This window comes from Anas acuta, chromosome 7 (assembly GCF_963932015.1).
Source record: "Anas acuta chromosome 7, bAnaAcu1.1, whole genome shotgun sequence".
NCBI lineage: Eukaryota > Metazoa > Chordata > Aves > Anseriformes > Anatidae > Anas > Anas acuta.
Window position 1 is genome coordinate 28,130,083 of NC_088985.1, and position 18,440 is coordinate 28,148,522.

Consider the following 18,440-nt stretch of genomic DNA (forward strand, 5'->3'; position numbering starts at 1 on the left):
CTTAGCAGGATTCTTTGTAGTCCCTCTCAGAGTCTGTTTCTAGAGACACATGAAGTGGTGTAACTTGGCCAAGAGCTGGGGTTGGTTTCCTTTCTGTAAAGGAGAAAAAGAGCAAATGCTGCATAAAGATAATGTTGGAGCATACAGCATGAATCACAACACTATACACTTGTTTGTATTTGCTAGATGTGCTCAAAGGCAGGGCACAAAAGATTATTTTTACTACCCAGGAACTTAGGGTGTAGGTGCCTGCTGGCATGTGACCGTGCGTCGTGGTGGATCTGGACTTTGGTGTGTGACATAGCAGCGCGCTGCAGAACCCGCAGAGAGCAGGGGATGAAAGATGGATTCAAAAGCTTTGTAGGGGATGGTGACACCTGTGTGCCTGTGTCTCTGCTGCGGAATCAAGTGCAGTGTAGGCATCTGGAAAGGGATGTCCCAGAGGTCGCGCCTGGGTCCTGAAGTTCAAGGTGCTCAGCGTCCAAACGCCTCGTGAAGCTGACTTGCTCATAGTGGTGCAAGCTGTAAATGCACATGGATCTGTAATTATATGCTTATAGCTACAAATTTGTCTCCAGATTGAAGAAACCACAGCTAAAACATGAGCAAGCCTTCAAAAAAATGGCCCGGTTGCTGGCCCTGCCCTGTTGTGAAGGCTGTGCAGTCACTCCCTGCACCTCCTGGCTGTGTTGGGACACCAGATCAGGTCGTGCTCGGCCCTTCTGCAGCTAGCAGGCAGCGTGGTCCTGGCTGTGGTCCTCTGGCAGATGAAGATATCCAAAAGGTCTTAGCGGGCTGTCAGGCTCCGTGCCCGCTCGCTTACCCAGCTCCGCAGCACGCAGGCTGCCCCCTCTGTGCAGGAGGGGATTAGGGGGGAGCGGGGCCACGGGCAGATGCACTGAAATCAGGCGAGATGGGCGGGCAGGCTGCAAGCTACCATCTGCTGGCCGTTCATCGAGGGGACCGAGGTGAATTTAGTGGCCTGCCTTCCTGACAGAGCCATCCAGTTGGCATGAACCCCGTGGCAGCCTTACACTGCCGCTCGCAGCCCTGAGCTCGGAGCCGAAGGGAGATTTCTGCCCAAAGAAGGAAAACACCAAGTGTCTGGCCGGCATGTCCCGGGAGCCTTCCTTTTGTCAGCTAGATCCTGGCTACCTCTGTGATCTCTGGCTACGTGGTGGCTAGCCGGTCCCTGCTGTCGGCCAGCCTCAGGGTGAGGGTTGTGCTCGAAGGAGCAACGCGTCCGCCCGCCGGCTGAGTCAGCGCTCTGCTGCCGGCAGCAGGAGCTCAGCTGCGCTCACACAGCTGAACGCTGCGGGTCAGATGGCTGAAGCTAGGAAATCGTAGGAGAGAAGTTGCTTCGTTTGCAAGCGGCTGCTCGGCTTCGGCTTTTGGGGTTTAGAAATGAAAGTAGTGACCGGCGCTTTTTGCATATGTGGTGTTGAGAAGGGAAGGTCTCTGGCTGAACTTGAAGTTTCAGCCATTGCTCGTTCGTGTGCTGGTGTTTTTGAGATATCCCCCGCTATCTTAAGTAAAAGGCAAACACTTTTAAGAAGTAACTTTCTCAGACTTGTTTGTGTGCGCGCAGGTGTTGCTGCCATTCCTAGACAGCATTTGAGCTCTGCCTTGCTGCTAAAAGCCACTCGGGTCTGATCAAGAGTTTCCTCGATCAGCGTTGCTGCCTCAAAACACTTATTTTTATATTATTATTATCATTACTGTGTAGGGGAATCACTGCTCACTCTGGAGTGTCAGTGTGAGCTGATTGAGCACGAACCACGTCGAAGAAATAAGCAGTGATCCTCACCTGTGATTTGGGTTGGAAAGCCCGAGCCGTGCTGTGTGCCTCTGGGTCAAGTCTAGTACAACTGGAGTAAAGAGCAAAATCATCCCTATCCCCTAAGATAAAACTATACATGTAATGAGGAAGTTTCAGTTTAAACTCAGGCCTTTAGGCCTCCTGCTATATTATAAAATGAGTAAAACTGTATTTGATTTGGGTGTAATGTATTAGGCTTTAGTGAATAGAATGCCTTAATTTTTTATTATTCTGGGTACGTGATGTACCTGTGGTTTGAAGCACCTGTTTTGTTTGCTGAAACACGTAACGTGTGTTCCTCCGGCAGATGAAGATATCCGAAAGGGCTTAGCGGGCTGTCAGTGTTTAAGGGGCACTGCACAGTGGCCCTTCTGTAAGGCGATGTGCTGTGAGTGCTGTATCTCAGCACCGTATTTTATTAGATAATGACTGCGAGCACCAGTATTCATTTGCCAAGTCGCAGGTCATTAGTGTAGTAGTATTCCTGGAATTACAAACACTGCTGTTCTTACGTTACTGTGTTATTTTATAAAGCTCTTATTGCACGGATGGTTTGGGTTCTGGTCCTCAAAGAAGCTGAAATCTCTTTCCAATGCCTTGTGTACTTTACTGAGGTTCCCAATGTGCATGAGGTGGATGGGGTACCCTGCCAGGCGGCTACGGAAGGTGGTACAGCTTGGGCTGAAATTGTTTCTGAAGCTTTGTCAGAACAGCCCAGGTGTATTGACCTGCTTGCCAGATATAAAGAAGAGCAAATGAAAATTCTGATGCTGGTTATTTATAACTATTTACACATATTTATATATATATATATATATATATATATATATATATATATATATATATATATATATATATATATTTGGAACAGGCAAGGGGTTATATTCCTTAACTTCTCCAAAAATTGTATTTTCCTTCATACGCTGCACCAAGCAGGAGCCTTGCTCCATTTTCCAAGATGTCCAGCACACAGTTAAATGTTTTTATGTCAATTAATATTGCCAGGAAGTCAGCTTGAACAGCGTTGGAAAATGGAAGTAGTTGGCAGAACTGGCTAATTTCACTGAATTTCCTTTTGCTAAAAATATCTCTAAAAGAAGCTCTCCTTTTGAAATACAATGAGTGCTTGTTGGGCTCTCGCGTAGAATTGATGGTGACTCTTGTCCTTTAATGAAAAGGGCTTGAAAAATGTGAATAACCTTTTGAAAAATATTCAGCTTCCTCTGTGCTATATGCAGTGATGCTCGTGTCCTTCAGAAGTTTGGGTGTCTGCTGGGCTGTATCTGTGAGTAACCCTGTTAGCCGGAGCGATCCGCAGCAGCAGTGACATTTCTGTCGAGGTGCTTAGGTGAGGCCAAACATCTCGTTGTGTGCGTGCTGGCTGCATCGAGCAGGGTTGCTGGGTCAAGCTTTGGGACAGCCGGACTGCAGAATTCCTCACCGGAGGCTTTTTGCTTTCCTTCCTAGAAGCACCGCTGCAGTCACTGCATGGACTAGGTTTAAAAACAGAGTCTAAACCTTCCCAGCCTATTTTAAGTGTGTTTTGTGGTCTCGGGCAGTAATTAAAATCCCCAGGACAGGGAGAAGAGACAGGTGCAGTACATTTAATCGCAGGCCTGTTGTCGTGGTGGACAAGGTGTGTGTTTTGAAGGCCTGCTGCCCTCCTGAGCTCTGCTCTCGTTTCGGTGCATTAGACACCTACCTCTGCTGCTTGCTTACAAGCTGACTGCCTCTAACATCCTGAACTTTGAGGAAAAGTTGAAATACCTGGTAGTGACACTTCTGTTTTGATCTGATTTTAATCCTCATTTTTCAATTTTTATTGTTTTGTATAGGCAAAAATGTATTTTTTGTCCCTCACAGTCAAATGAAACATTAAAGTGGCATGCTGTAACAGGGAGCGCCTCCCACCCACTTGTTTATTTCAGACTGCAAGTCATCGCTGGTGAAGACAGTGAGATGCACGCAGCTTGCTTGGAGCATTTGCCCTCCTGAGCTCCTTTCACCAGCACTGGTCTCCCACTGGCTTTCCTCCCCGAGTCTCCCTCAAAACCTGCTTCTGCAGTGCCTATAAGGCATTAACTGAGTCCCTCTTGTCAAGGCTTAAACTTGACTGAATTGAAATCTCATGAGAGCAACAGCCTTTTTTTTGTAGGGGTGAGGGGGCACTTCAGGGTCTGGCTATGTAATAAAATTCTCAGTATTACCAGCCCTTAGAACCTGGCAGTGTTAGTACTGGGCTCTGCCACCTTTAGTGCTGAAAACCAGCTGACAGACACTTGAGGCTCTTACCCCTCAGTCAGTTGCATTTTTGCATGTGGAGTCATTGCATTTCCTACTGCTGGAGGTTTGCAAGCGTGTAGATGACACGGTGCCGAGAGCAAGTCTTAAAACAGAACGTGGTGAGGCTGGTAAGCTGGAGATTAGGGCAGGTTAATGGATGGTGTAAAAGCTGGGCGTAAAATCTTCATCATGCAATAAGGAACTAGCTTGTGCTGCTTTACAAATCTCCAGTGGTGCAAACGTCAAAATTAAAAGCTGCTGCTCTCAAGCTGCCCAAGTCCTTTACTTGGTTGTGAGCTCTGCTAGTAAACAGCCAGGTTTGCTGCAGAGGTGAAATGTCTTGCCCTCCTTACCATGTCCCCAAATAGATTGTTTTTTATTGGGTTTGTTTTTATGTGAATGAGTACAGTGAGCAAAGCCTGCTGGTGTGTTCTTTGAACACATGTTTATACTTGAAAGTAAGCAAACACAGTGTAACTGTGCAATTAAAAATAGCTGCTGAAGCTCTGCTACAAGTTTCTTGTAGTTCTAGTTCTTGATGATGGTTCAAGCATGCAAAATATTTCTTAATGGATTTTGATTAGCAGCTGTATGAACTGGTGCAGAAGGTGGAATGCCATGAAGGAGAGGGTTCCTGCGTGATGATTTTGTGAAACTGTAAAAGGGACTCTGTAGGTTTCAGACACTTGTTTCATTATTAGGCTGCATTGTATTCACTTCAGGGGGGAAGTCAAGATGTTTTTCAGAGACGTTATATCCTACGTTTATGAAAAACTCCTTCCTAATTTTGCTTGTCTGGAAAAGTAACGTGCTACGTTCCTTCAGAGCTTTCAGCTGACTTCTCAAATGGCTTATTCTCTAATGAACTTCTTCAGATAGTTAAAAATCTTTCCGTTCATGTCCTCGAGGTGCATGAGCCTGGTGACAGCGTGCTGTTCTGTGTTAAAAGCAGAGACTTGTGGTCCAGGACGGGTCGGATCTCACGGCGAGGGGAGGGAATATTCGTGTTGGTGACCAGGTCTAGCTGTGACATCAGGTGGCAGCTCGTGACTCCAATGCAGCACTGAAGGCAGTGTTGTTCTTAAGGGCTGTACTTTGCTTTCCTCGTGTGTGCTAATTATGGTAGCTCTTCTACTGCAGTGGGTCTTCTGAGCAGCAGGTGTAGTATTTTGTGGTAACACCGGGTTTTTTGTTGGTGTTTGAAGAGAAGGACAAATCATTAACCTGAGCGAGTGAGTGCTGGCTGGAAGTAGAAACATTCACGGTTTAACTGGAAGGGAGGTTTTGTATTTACACTAACTTTGGCTTCTTTTCTCTCCTGTGTTACAGAAATACTAATACGGAGTGCTTGACCTTCTAATCCCTAACAGCTGAATCTCCTGAGACCAGGATTAGGACAGAGTGCCTTCAGAACCAATATGTAGCAAATGGGTATCGCACCTCCGAAGCTCCTCCCTTGGTTCAACACGTGCATGTTTTAAGGATCCTCGTAGCCTCAGCAGTGAGTCGTTCTTGTTGACTTCAGAAACGGATTTCATGTGGTGCTTGCTGAACATTGAGTCACCATGAGTAGTAACCTGGGAAAAGAAAAGGACTGTAAAGAGAAGGATCCAAAAGTCCCGTCGTCAAAAGAAAGGGAGAAGGAGGCCAAAGCCTCCGGAGGATTTGGGAAAGACAGCAAAGAGAAGGAGCCTAAGACCAAAGGGAAAGATGCCAAAGACGGAAAGAAGGACTCCAGTAGCACGCAGCCTGGGGTAGCTTTTTCAGTGGACAATACGATAAAAAGACCTAACCCAGCCACAGGTACCCGCAAAAAATCCAGCAATGCTGAAGTGATCAAAGAGCTAAATAAATGCCGGGAAGAGAATTCGATGCGCTTGGACTTGTCCAAGAGGTCTATACACATGCTTCCATCTGCTATCAAAGAGTTAACACAGTTAACAGAACTTTATTTATACAGTAACAAACTGCAGTCTCTACCAGCAGAGGTGGGCTGTCTGGTGAACCTGATGACACTGGCCCTGAGTGAAAACTCACTCACCAGCCTGCCCGACTCTCTGGATAACTTGAAGAAGCTGCGCATGCTTGACCTGCGGCACAACAAGCTGCGAGAGATCCCGGCGGTGGTGTACAGGCTGAGCTCTCTCGCCACTCTTTACCTACGCTTTAATCGTATAACTACTGTGGAAAAGGATATCAAAAACTTGTCAAAGCTCACCATGCTTAGCATACGAGAGAACAAAATCAAGCAACTACCTGCTGAAATTGGTAAGCGATGGCACTGATTAAGGGCTTAATTCAATGCTTGAGTTAATTTTGCAATTCAGTTCTGTATACATAAGCTGCCACTTGTTCGGGTGCTCTGCCACTTCTAAAATGTGCATACAATTATGGTCTTGGTCATATTGTAGCAGTCTTAGCTTATACAGAGAGTAACCAATACCCTCGATGTATATTTTTAAACAATACAACACCCTTTTTTCTTCTTAATCCATCTTAAAACCAGCTATATCTTGTTTTCATCTTTGCCTTGTGCTTTCACATATTGTGTCTTTGGAGCCCAGATGGTTTAAAAGAAAAAGAAAAGATACAGGGGCACGTCTTATTTTCGGATTTCTTTATAAATCATTTACGATCTGTTGCAAGTTACAAACACATTATGGGCATGTTAGGGAGAGGTATGACCACAGCAGTAGAAGGTAGACAAGGTAGCTACACGCTATTACCATGAGCAAGCTGCTGGATGCCCTAACAGCTGATAATGCAGGTTAATGATTCGTGAGAGCCTCTACCTTTTCTCAGTCATGAATATATTAATACGTGGAATCTCAGTATAAAGTGACCAAATGTTGTGTGCATGGTTGATGATTCTTATGACTTTTTAATGAGTAATATTTGTTTTTCCAAGCGTTGTTGCAAAAGTTTGAAAGATGGTTACGTGAAATGATATAAAAATGGCTTATTGATTTGGAATAGTTTACAAAAAGAGCGGTGGATTGGCTGTGTATCAGTAGCTCCTAAGTTGTTTCCAATAGGTTAAGATTTGTGGAAAACATCTCTTCCTCAGACTGATCTCAAGCAGTGCTTCACTAACGTATGTGTTTCATAAAAGGGAGTGTATCATAAGCTTTTTCTCTAGGTAGCTTCAGTTTATAAAACACAAGCGCAGCTTAGTGCTGTTAGGTGGAGGGGGAACAGAAACTTCTTCATGCATTGGAGAGAGTTGAAACAGTTCCTGAAAGTGTGGGGAAAATCTTGTAGCAGACCCTTACTGCTTGTAACACTGAGTAAGCATTCTTATGCCCTGTGTTCATAAATGGCCGTGGCACTTCTCCCTGTCACTACACATATGCATTGGCTCAGTTAAGCACTACTGAAGTTGTCCCGATGTTCACTAATTTTGCAGAGTTTGGGAAATGCTCATTTGGATCCCAAACTGATCTCTTCTAAGCCAGCAGTGTTTGCCTCCTTCTGCGTAAGGTAACGTGTGCTGGATAGCAAGAACTGCTGGGCACTTCTTACATGCTGACGTGCAGACGGCTTCTGCTTCATCAGGGAGTGAAGAAATGTGGTGAAGCTGTCTGCCGGTGGTGTCAGTCTTTGGCTCCCCGCAGGTGCTGTTGGAGTGGATTGTGCTAGAGCCACAGAAACTCGTTTTTGCTGGGCAGAAATGGAACAGTGAATACGGTACATTTTCTGATAAAATGATTTTTCAGTTGGCAGCTAACATCTTAGCAGTCCTGGGAATTTCCCCTGGGAGAGCTGAGGAATAATAATTTGGATCTATTATTTGACACTTCAGTTTCAACCTAACGGCCCGGGTCTTTCTCAAATCCAAGAGCCATACTGCAGTGTGCTGAGTGCTGCTGCAGACGTCAAAGAAATTGTGACCGATTCAGTTGCCTGGGTTATGTTATGCCTTTGTCAGTACTTTACCTGTGTCTGTTTTGTGGCTGTTATTAAATACAACCCAGCAAAGAGTCAGCCTCTGAAGTTCATCTGGGGATAGTTCTGCATAAATTTAAATTAATCGTAGTCTGTGAAGAAAAGGCTTTCTTGCGATGTTGCATTCCAGTGTTTGGTGTTGCCCTTTCCAAACCTTTAGTAGGTGTGTTTGATACTGCAGATATTGCTGCTGGTGGAGCTGCTTTGTTTCTTGCTGTTTTGTTTGTGCAATCTCATAGTTAGGTTTCCACTAAAATCCATGGTTTCTCTACATACAGGTGCTCAAAGTAGACTTGAAAGAGATCATGTGTAACAGTTGCATGGAGAAAATTAGTTACTTCTTTTATTTGCTTTTTTTTTTTTTTAATGTCTTGATAGTGTCCTGGCAGAGTTCTCGGTTCTTTATCAAGCTCCAGCTTGAGAACACGAACTACTTTACTTCTCTCTGTGTATCCAGAAGTTAGTCGTGCCCGTGTTTGCATTGTGGTAATGGTTATATTCCTTTCTTGGGTCAGCACCTCACCGTGGAAGGCCTTTTAGAAGCACAAGTGCAAGAAGGCTCACTCCAATGAAGAATTTTGAAGGGCTATCACCACGTTTAACAACAGACTTAATCCAAAGCCCATCTCTCTGACTAGGTTGCCTGTAATTGAATCATTGGAAAAAATAGTTTAAAGGATTTTGAAATTTAAGAAACACAAAATTATAACTGTCAAAACACACACAACAGCTATTTGAAAATCTTTTTTTCCTCAAGTAGTGAAAACAGACAAGGCAGTTTCACTTCTGTAATTGATTTCTATGCGCTGACTTTCACGTCTCTTTGTTTTGGTACAAAGATGAAATGTTTGAGTTGGACACAGCTGAGAAATGAAACTGCTAAGAAATGTATCTCTTACTTTCCAGTGGAATTTCTCTGTTTCTGTAAACACTTGTTAGTTCTCTACGTTTTGCATGCACGCTTCAAAAAATGCTAGTCTTTTTAAGCCCCGATGATCTTAATTGGTACATTTGTAATGCGGTTCCCAAATATTACATGCAAAGCTGAACGTAATGGTAAACATTCTTGTATTATCGACTTGTAAATAACGCAGAAATTTTTGGTGCTGCAAAGCAGGAAGTAAAATGAGGCCATTATCTTTTATAAAGCAATATCACGCGGAACATTTCAAATTCTTTTTAAAAATACCCCATTGTTCTGAGGCCCAGGGCTCACATATCTGATGGTGAGCTAGTGTGCTTATGTGTAGGTCTAAAAATTCACAGATTATGTAACCTGCTGACTTGTCCAGCAAGGAAGAGTCTGGCAGCGCTTGGCTGTAGCCTGCTCGTGTAGCTACCCTGGTATGCAAGCATGCGAAGAATCCTTGGGTTACGTTTGCTGGTAGACATGCTAACTGAAAACGTTGTCCTGCACAAAAAAAAATGCAAACCCCAGGCCTGAGGCGTGGGATGTTGCTGCTGTCCCATAGCAAGAAGTCCCTACACAGAGCTGGAGCTGACTGTGAAGTCTGACCCCATGCTAAAGAGTTCTGGTGGCTTTTGTTACCGCTGGCCACACGGTATCAGTCCTGTGTAGTTATAAAAGGCTTTCCAGCTTCTGGGGCTTGCTGCTTTTAAATAAAAGATCACCCGGTCTTTGCAAGCAGCCACCCCATTTAATTACTTTTCTAGGAATCCTTAGTCTCCAGCCTTATTAAATACAATTTGTTCTCCTCCTGCTCTCAATGAAAGAAATTGAAAGTAGGGTCTGGAGCCTTAACGCTCTGATGGTTGAGCCCTTTCTGCCAACAGCCAGTAAGTCTGTCACCAGCTGCTTTCTGTGCTCGTGGGTTTAGATGCAGCACTTTCCCTCTGTTCCTAATATTTGCTCCCCCGTTGTATTTGCAGACAGCAGTTGTATCTTCTCCCAGCAGTTACTCAGATTTCAGTTTCAAGTCTTGCGGAACATCTCCATCCCTTCTGTCACCCCGCTACCCATTTTCTCGATTTCTCTTGTTTTGGATGGATTGCATGCTTGGTTAGTTGGGATGTGCGGGATGTAGGGAGAAGCCCCTTGCTTTCTGACTAGCCTTTACTGAAGACACAGCAAGAGTGGTCACAAGGTGGATGCATCTTGACTTCTACCAGTTGCTACCTGAGTTTCCAGGTTATTTTCTACACGCTACTACATCAGGCATCTCGCCAGAGTCTTGAAGGACTGGACAGAATAAGAGGATCTGCTGTACTTTTGTAGAAAGCTGTATCCAGTTTCATGCCTTTTGTTAACATCTCTTGCTAAATCTGGTGCTCTGTGTAGTGCTTAGATGCCCTTTCAGAATCTCCCTTTGGTTTTTCTCCTTCCTTAAATTTGGAATTGTTTTTCAGTCCTGTGGCAACATTCCTTGTTTGATCGATGACTTGTCAAAGCTGTGCTACTGGTTATATGATTTCAAAGTAAGTTTCTAGAACTGCCTACCTCAACCATCCACTGCTGGCTGTGCAAGTGCTAATATTAGCAATAGATGCCTGTTGGGGAACCTGAAACTGAAACATTTCTGAACAGACTGAGTGAAGGTAAAATAGCGGACAGAACGTTGTTGGCAAAACCTGTCGTTTGTCAGATTTTAAGAGAAAAATGCTGTAAAACAGCTGAGCTGTTGCTGCGTGTATTGCCTTGAAGAGACTCCAGAGGAGATGAACCTTCCTGCACCCAGGAAGCACTCTGATACCTGTTTGGTTCTGCTTTGGGCTGTAAAGCTAAACAACAAAGTAGCTACACAAACCTGGATGAGGTGACTGCAGTGGGGTCAAAGTTGCTTTGCATTTAAAGTTTTTACAAGAAAGAGGAAGTGTTATTAGCTGTAGTTAGTAAACAGTTGTGTGTGTTTCTGGTCTCTTTTTCCCCCCAGAATGCAGTACATCGTGGTCCCGTGCCTCCAGTTGCTTTGTTATGGGCAGGTAGGATGATGACAGTAAGCTTTTGAGTCTTTCCAATATTCAGATCTCCTAACTTTAAATAACAGCTTACTGAACTCACCGAGTAAACAAAAACAAAATGGGGAAAATATTCTCTGTACTTCGGAAAAAGATTTTTAGTAACTCAGCAAATTCAGGCCCTAAGTAGATAGCAAGTCATTGCTGCCAGTCTTTTATTGGACTTCTAACTTTTCCAGCAACATATATATTGTTTCTACATTTTTAATGCAACTGAAATGATTTTGATAGGCTGCATAGTAAGCTGAAATCCTGAAATGTGTTGTTTTATTTTCATATATAAATAGATCTGTTTGAATAACATCTAAAAATCCATAAAAATACATTTAACCAAAAACATATTCAGAGGGTGTTTTTAATCTATTCTTTCTTGAATGTTTAGCTAAAAGATCTGTTCAAGAGTGGCTGAATTAGGGAGAGTTTTCATGAAATGGCTGTGCTGATGTGCACCAACTTCATGATGCTGAAAAGGGCAGTAACCCCTCCTGTCTTCCCAGCAGCTCAGTCCTTCTGCCTCGTGCATCTGAGTTGTTCCTTGATGAGCTGATTTTTTCTCACTGAACTGACAGGATATGATTTTGCTACTTTTGTTTTCTATTATGTTAGTTGAGTTCAACGAAATTTCAGATAAAACAGGACCTGGTGTAAGAGGAGCAGTGGGACAGCATGGACTGCAGCAGGGAGAGCAGGACTGCTGCTTCTCGCAGCACTGAGCTGTTAAATCAGCATGGCTCGCTGCAGCTCACTTGTGAAATCTCACAGGTAGCATTGCTAATGTTGTATAAAAGCACGTGAAATGCATTGCAAATTGAGGAAAGATAAGTTACCCTCTACAGAGCCATTGAAAATGCGTCACTTTATAATTTCAGAGTCTTTCTTCCTTTTTCCTCCCCACCTTCCATCTCATGTTCTACAAAATCCTGTGGGACGTGGGTGTCCCGGTAGCACCAGCTTAGCCCCACCATCCTAAAACATCATTTTAATTATTTATTTATTGGAATAATGGTGAGGATTTATGTATGCAAATTTCATGATGGTAAAGCCGCTCTTCGTTGCTCTGTGTACCTGTTTTTTCTTGTAAGTGCATCTTGCCCAATATCCTGCTCCTGACTGTGGCCCTAAACAAATACACTTGTCCTGCCTTTATGCAGGTGTATACAAGGCTGAACCTGACTCCTTTCCCAGATCCCAGCTATTTTCATATTGGGGATTTCCTGAGTCAGGCACAGACTTTCTATTTAAGATTTCTCAATAGACTCCTCTTCCAAGGGCTTGACCACTTTTTTCCCTTAAAGTTTTATAAACCCTGCTCATCCTTGGCAAGGTCCACGGGTTTGCTTTGAGTGCAGCTTTTGATGGCTTCATTTAACGAGCTGCAGTTCCCATGTTTCGAGATGGTCAGCAGTCATCCTGATCTCTGTGCCATTCTCAATTTGGATGTCGTTCCCCCAAGTTTTGCTTCTGAACACTGATGGGTTGTTTGAAGCCCATCATTTAATACACGAAGCTAGATATATTTTTCTCTTTGTCTCCCATCTGCATTGCTTTAAGGTATATAGGGGAATTTAATCGGTCGTTTTGTTGCTCAGTCATTTAGACTTGAAGTTCTTCGGCAGGGTTTCACTCTACCCTTGTCCTTATGGCCATGAATAATTTAGTTTCAATCAGGAGGCTGCTGCTGCTCAGCCCTCAATGGAAAGCTCGTTGTTGTGCACTCGCTGAATGTGTGCACATTGCAAGTGTGAATGCAGAACCGACCTGCTCGCCTGGCTGTTGAGTCTCTGGTGGCATCCACGGACAAAAATGTTAATGGGAAGGGCTCCATGCGGCAGCTTTGCCAAAACAATCCCTGAGGATAATGTGGGAATGAATGCGCAAGGTGGACTCTGGCTTCATCACCATATCTGGGAAATTGTCCATTCCTCTGAGATCAAAAAGTTGAAGATGAGAATGGAAGAATGCAAATGCTATGGTGAGTCAGACGGGGAGCACGAGGAGGAGGAAAACCAGAGGAGCTCTTCTGGGTTGAGGCCAAGCAAGTGCTTCAATTTGCAGTCTGCTACTGAAGCTTTTTGCGTTTCTTCTATCTAGCGTTTTCCTGCGTTCTTTCACGTTGTGCTGAAGGAATTGTTTTGCACAATCAAGTTGATAATAATTTCTTTACCAAGACAATGTTGCGTGTTACACAAGTTTTAGACTTTTTTCTTTTCAGCACACAGATCAAATCAAAATAATATTGTCAACACAGTTGAAATTGCATCTGCTTAGTTTCTGCAAGTTTCTTAAGACTCCAAATATTGTGTTTTCTGTCTGTGAATGCAACTCTTATTCTGTGGAGAATCTGGTCAGGGCTGTTCTGCAAGGGAAATATTTTTAGATTGTAATTCAGGGAATCTGCCTACACCAGACTTGGAATGTCTCTGAGACTCTCGTCTGTTCTGCCCTTCCCCCATCTACCCAATATTTAGATCATTTGTGGTTTCTTCACTACTTTGAAACTTTTTTCATAACACTTGCACCTGTTTGGTTTTCAGTGGCACAGACAGCAAAGCAGATGCGTGCAGCTGCGTTACTTGGTGCCTGCTCCATGCTGAATATATTCGCCTCCTGACTCGGTGACTGCTCGCTTGCAAAGCTTCTCAGCGGCGCTCTGAATTTCATTTCCCTTTTCTTAGCAGACCTGGCGATACGGAGAAACACTGTTTGTGTGTAAGAACCTCTTTTTCAGTTTCAGCAGTTTGAAAGTTGTGTTCCTGGGCTCAGCTGTCACGCTGCTATCTGCGAATCCAGTGTCTAACGTGGTTAAAGCCCGGCGTTGGGAACTGAAGTCTAATAAATGCAAGTGTCCGTACACATGTGCTGTTCGCTGGAAGTCACAACATGACTTCTTAGTTGATGCAGTTCTGGCCACTTTCTTGAGCTGCAGGCAGGGTGAAGAACTTGCTTTTGGCCATCTTCAGCTTTGGTGCCTGGCTTCTGATTCCCCTGGGAGCTCATGAGGGGACTCAGTTTTGTCTCGTCAGCTATTTGGCAAATTTGTTCTGGTTGCGTTGTTTCTATACTGACTTTACGATAACAGTTGAGTAGTCCTGCCTCCGTGATCTGCTTGCAGAGCTTACTGGGAGGATGTCCTGATGGTATTGCAGGGAATGCTGACAGCTTGTTAGAAATCCAGCATTTTTTAATATCAATGCTGCAATAATTTTAACTGCTCTAATACTTCATTATCGCTGAATAGAGGGGCACAATCACCCTGCCCTTGCTAACGCGGTGGTATGTGATTAGCCTTTATTATTTGTGCACGCTGCTGTTCCTCCCTCAAAACGCACAAGGGCCAAGATCTGACCACAAACTCATCCCCTCCAGGACCCCAACCCTCCGAGGCTGCGCTTGTCCTCCCCCAGCTCCGTGAGCTTCCCACCGCTTTGCTATGTGCCTGTCTCCATCCCTGTCTGCAGCCCTCGCTGAGGCTGGTTCCTCTGCCTATGTCATATGTTTAAACGGTTGTTTGAACACGTTTTTATTTGTATTCCTTCGCTGTTTATAACTGAAAGTAACAAAAAGTGTTTTTGCTGTTGTCTTGTTGAAGCTTGTTTTAGGCTTGATTTTTAGGCTTTTCGGTGAGCTTAGCTTCTGCATGTTTGAGCGGTTCCCATAGCCAGCTTCTGCTTTACACCCTGCAAATTTTAAATATTGCACTCTGCTTATTTATTTGTATGAATATTGTAATTTTTGATCATAACTAATTTGGAACCATATTAAGATTTCTTTCTTTCTACTCTGTAACTCTCCTGTATAGGCTGTATTTTGTCAGTAATAATTCAAAACAGCCCTTATTTTTAACTGTTTAGCAGTTAGTGATACACAGCAAAAAAATCATCCTGTCTATTACAATGATGTACCCAACCCTTGTGTCCAGGGATAAGGTTCTGAAATTGCAGTTAATTCATTTTTTTTTTTAAACTAAAATCAGAACTCTTACCTCAACCAGCGTCATAGACAGACTGAAAAAAAGAAAAAAAGAAGAAAAAAAAAAAAAAGGGTTGCTTCCCCCCCAGTCAGGGAACCTAATGAGAGATGAATGTTACGATTATGGGAAATACTTGAAGTTTGTTCACAGCGTTGCTGATTTGGAATAATTGTTCTTAACAAATTAGATCACAACCAGAGCGCTGACGCACTGGAGTCAGGTTCCACTTCTGTTTGCATTCTCCTCTTCCTCGCGCTTTCTGTAGGAGTCTTGATCCTCCTGCTGTGTCATCTGGCCCAGGATTTATCATCTTGTGAAGGATTTCACAATTTTCAATCTGCTTAAGCATGGGCAGGCATCGAGTTAATCCGGAGGAAGACAGGTTATAGTGCCAATTCTCCTTGCCATCCAAGAGAGTCGCCCACCGAGGGAATTTGTGGTGGGAGACACCTCAGCCCTTTTGATACCGACCTGCGCTATCTCCCTATGCTACTGTGAATTTGGGAAGCCTCTTCTATTGTTTTAATGCAGCTGTGTGCTGTTTTTAAATGGCCAAGAGGAATTTTCAGTTACGTAAGTCAGGGCACGTAGCTTGGCCCTCTTGTCATGACAGGCTTTCCAGGTTGGCCGTGTAATGGGGCTGCAATTCTGCCGCAGCGTGTGGAAGGCACCGGGCTCCTCGTAACCCTGGGTTTTTCCAGCACGCACATTTAGCTTTGTCATACCATACCATTTACTCTCTGTGTACCTCTCAACAGCAGTCAGGTGATTGTTCCTCTCACTATTTTTGTTTTGAGTAGCGTACTTTGCTGTATTTTTAGCGGTGTTTTTAACTAGAAAGTAGTTGGGCATCTTCAAGACCTATTTTCTCTGAAAAGTAAATGTGAATTGTCTGAAATTTTTGTTTTGTAGACGCTTCTGAATTATAAGATTTAAAAAAAAAACACTACATAATTAAGCCTTCTGTTTATGGAGAAGCTGTTTTATGTGTTTCATATGGACATTACTTCTACTTCAAAATTTCTTATTACCAAACCTGCTAGTACATGCAATTTCTGCCTGCTGTCTTGGCAGACGTTGGGTTTCAATAGCCTTTTATGTGTAGCTTGCAGAGCAATAGTGTTTTAAAAAAATAATAAAATAAATCCACCTCCAACCCTACAGACTTTCCTGGTTTGATTTCTGGTTGTGATGAGGTTGCCCATCTCTGCAGTGCCGTTGCGAGCAGTCTGTAGAGAATTCTTTCCTCACTACCTTTAGATGAAAATTTTGGCCATTACTTGTGGTGAAATGGCTCCGTTCATTTTTCCTGTCATTAGCTTTTCCCTGAAGTACTCCCTGCCTTTCTCCAGCGGTCCCTGGTGTCTGACCTTCCTTGGTGAAGTGATCCTGCTGGCCGGGTGAGGCTTATCTCCAGCTGTGAGCAGCACATTTCTAGCTGGGGTGGTCTTCAGTATGAACAACACTGTGAGTTCCTCACTTGTTAGCCATTTTTCTTCTTGTACCTGTGCAAATTTTTCCATTTGGAAGACTCTTTTTGATTTTTGACAGCCCCTGCTTTCGCATGCAGAGGCTGGGCTGTGTTGGCGCTTGCCCCTCAGCACATGCAGGCCGTGGGCCCCATGCCCAGGAGGCGTTAGAAGCTGAGCCTGATGAGCAAGGTTGGCCTCATCTGACACAGGGCCTGGCCAGCATTGCTTTATGAAGTACTGGACCCCTTGGATTCCCTATTCCTCTCTTCCTATGCTTATTCTTCCCAAACCACGCTGATTCCTCTGTTTTCCCTCCCTGAAGATCCCATGGTAATGCTTGCAGTCCCCCGGGTCTCCTCCTTGCATCCCATGGGAAGCATCGCAGCCCCACTGGGCTTCCTCTTTGTGCCTGGTGGTGAGCCCCCACTGCGTTACCCAAACGTTTCTCCCTTTGCTACAAGAAGTCATCTGATGGAAGAATTTTTTCTTTGTCCTGGAGAACAGCAGGATAAATGTACCTTGCGTGTTTTCTGGTGACTTGCAGGGTCTTGGTGTTGTGTCTCGGCAATCCACGTTGAAGTATTGAAAGAATTTCACTTCCCCTCCCCTCTCCTTCTGCCTTTAGGCTAGGAAGGACGTTTTGGTGAGCTGCTGTCAGACCACAAGTATTATTACATCCAAGAGCAAGATTCCTTACAGAGCAATGCGAACTAAAACCTGAATAATAGATACCGAGAAGTATCACTTAAAATTGTTTTCCTCAAGTCCCTGCACTTCAGGATAGGGCTTTAACTTTAGCTTGACTGGCTACATAAACCTGAGCTTCTCTTTTTTTTTATCTTCTTCCCAGAATTAGCTCCGAGATGTTTGTGGCAACACGTATCTTGCTGTTGTCAAAGTTTTCAGCAGGTGCAAAAGGGAAACGCAGCAAATGGTACTGCAGAAATCCAACTCTCTCCTCAACTCCAGCAGATGTAGAGTGGGAAGAGTCAAGTAAATGAGAAATCAACGTGATGAAATGAAATTTGTGCCACATTGAGTTTGACATCATTGGTTTAGGTGTGCAGGGAAAACAAATGCAAACAAGATTGTCAGGGTTGAACTTCTGTAGTCGGGAGGTGAAAAATGCTGACCGAAAGTGCGATCAAAATTCTTGGGTTTTCTTATTAAAGATAACACAGGGTTCTTTTTGGTTTGTTTGAAGGGAGAATAAAGTCTTCCTCTAGCTTTTTCTCTTTCTACTGCCTTCTACACTTTGCCCACTTGTTTTCATGAATATCAAGCAGATGCTTCTATCACAGAACATCAACTCTTGCTCAGCCTTCTCCTTAAGTTTGCTTTCTTCTGCCTATTAATGGCATTGAATCGTGTGGTTGATGAAACACGATTGGATATTGACTCTGTGGTTGCCTGAAATACACTTGAATGCTGACTTGAGAAGCGAGCACACACAGTCATGGAGGTGGTGCTTAAGCATTACATTTTCATGTGCCTATTTTCAAGGAAAAGCATCCCAATTTGGGTCAATACATGCAGAAAATTGGGTCACTTTTGCATAAACTTTTTTGTTGGCTGTTTTTTCACAACTGTTTTCTGATCCTTAATAAGAGTTTGTGCTACCTGCAGCTCAGATACAGAGTCTTGAGTTCATTAATGTATTACAGTTTAATAAATTGTGATTTGTGATCCCCTGGTGATGTAATATGTAGACAGTCTACGCATCAGAACTTGCCCAGGCCAGGCCTGTGGGAAAATCCCTAAAGGATCACGTCAAAGATACAATACTGAAGCTTAAAAATAGACAGTCACCCCTCAAAAGGAATTTGCTTCTTTTCCAAATTTGTTACTCACTCAGTGATGCTCTGATACACGAATACAGTGACCTTTACTGGATAGAGTTGAAGCTGTTCAAATCCTTTGCATTAATTTCACCTCCATTAGATCCAAAAAATATGAACACATGTACCTGGTACCT

General features: G+C 43.8%; 1 protein-coding gene across 1 annotated transcript in view; it reads left to right on the forward strand.

Moving 5' to 3' along the window:
* The window catches only part of SHOC2 (SHOC2 leucine rich repeat scaffold protein), a 62,214-nt gene that overhangs the window by 18,662 nt on the left and 25,112 nt on the right, over nt 1-18,440 (forward strand). Inside the window, exon 2 of the mRNA XM_068688522.1 lies at nt 5,432-6,370. Coding sequence (XP_068544623.1) covers nt 5,668-6,370 — 703 coding nt within the window. The 5' untranslated portion in view covers nt 5,432-5,667. The remainder of the gene's footprint in view (nt 1-5,431; nt 6,371-18,440) is intronic.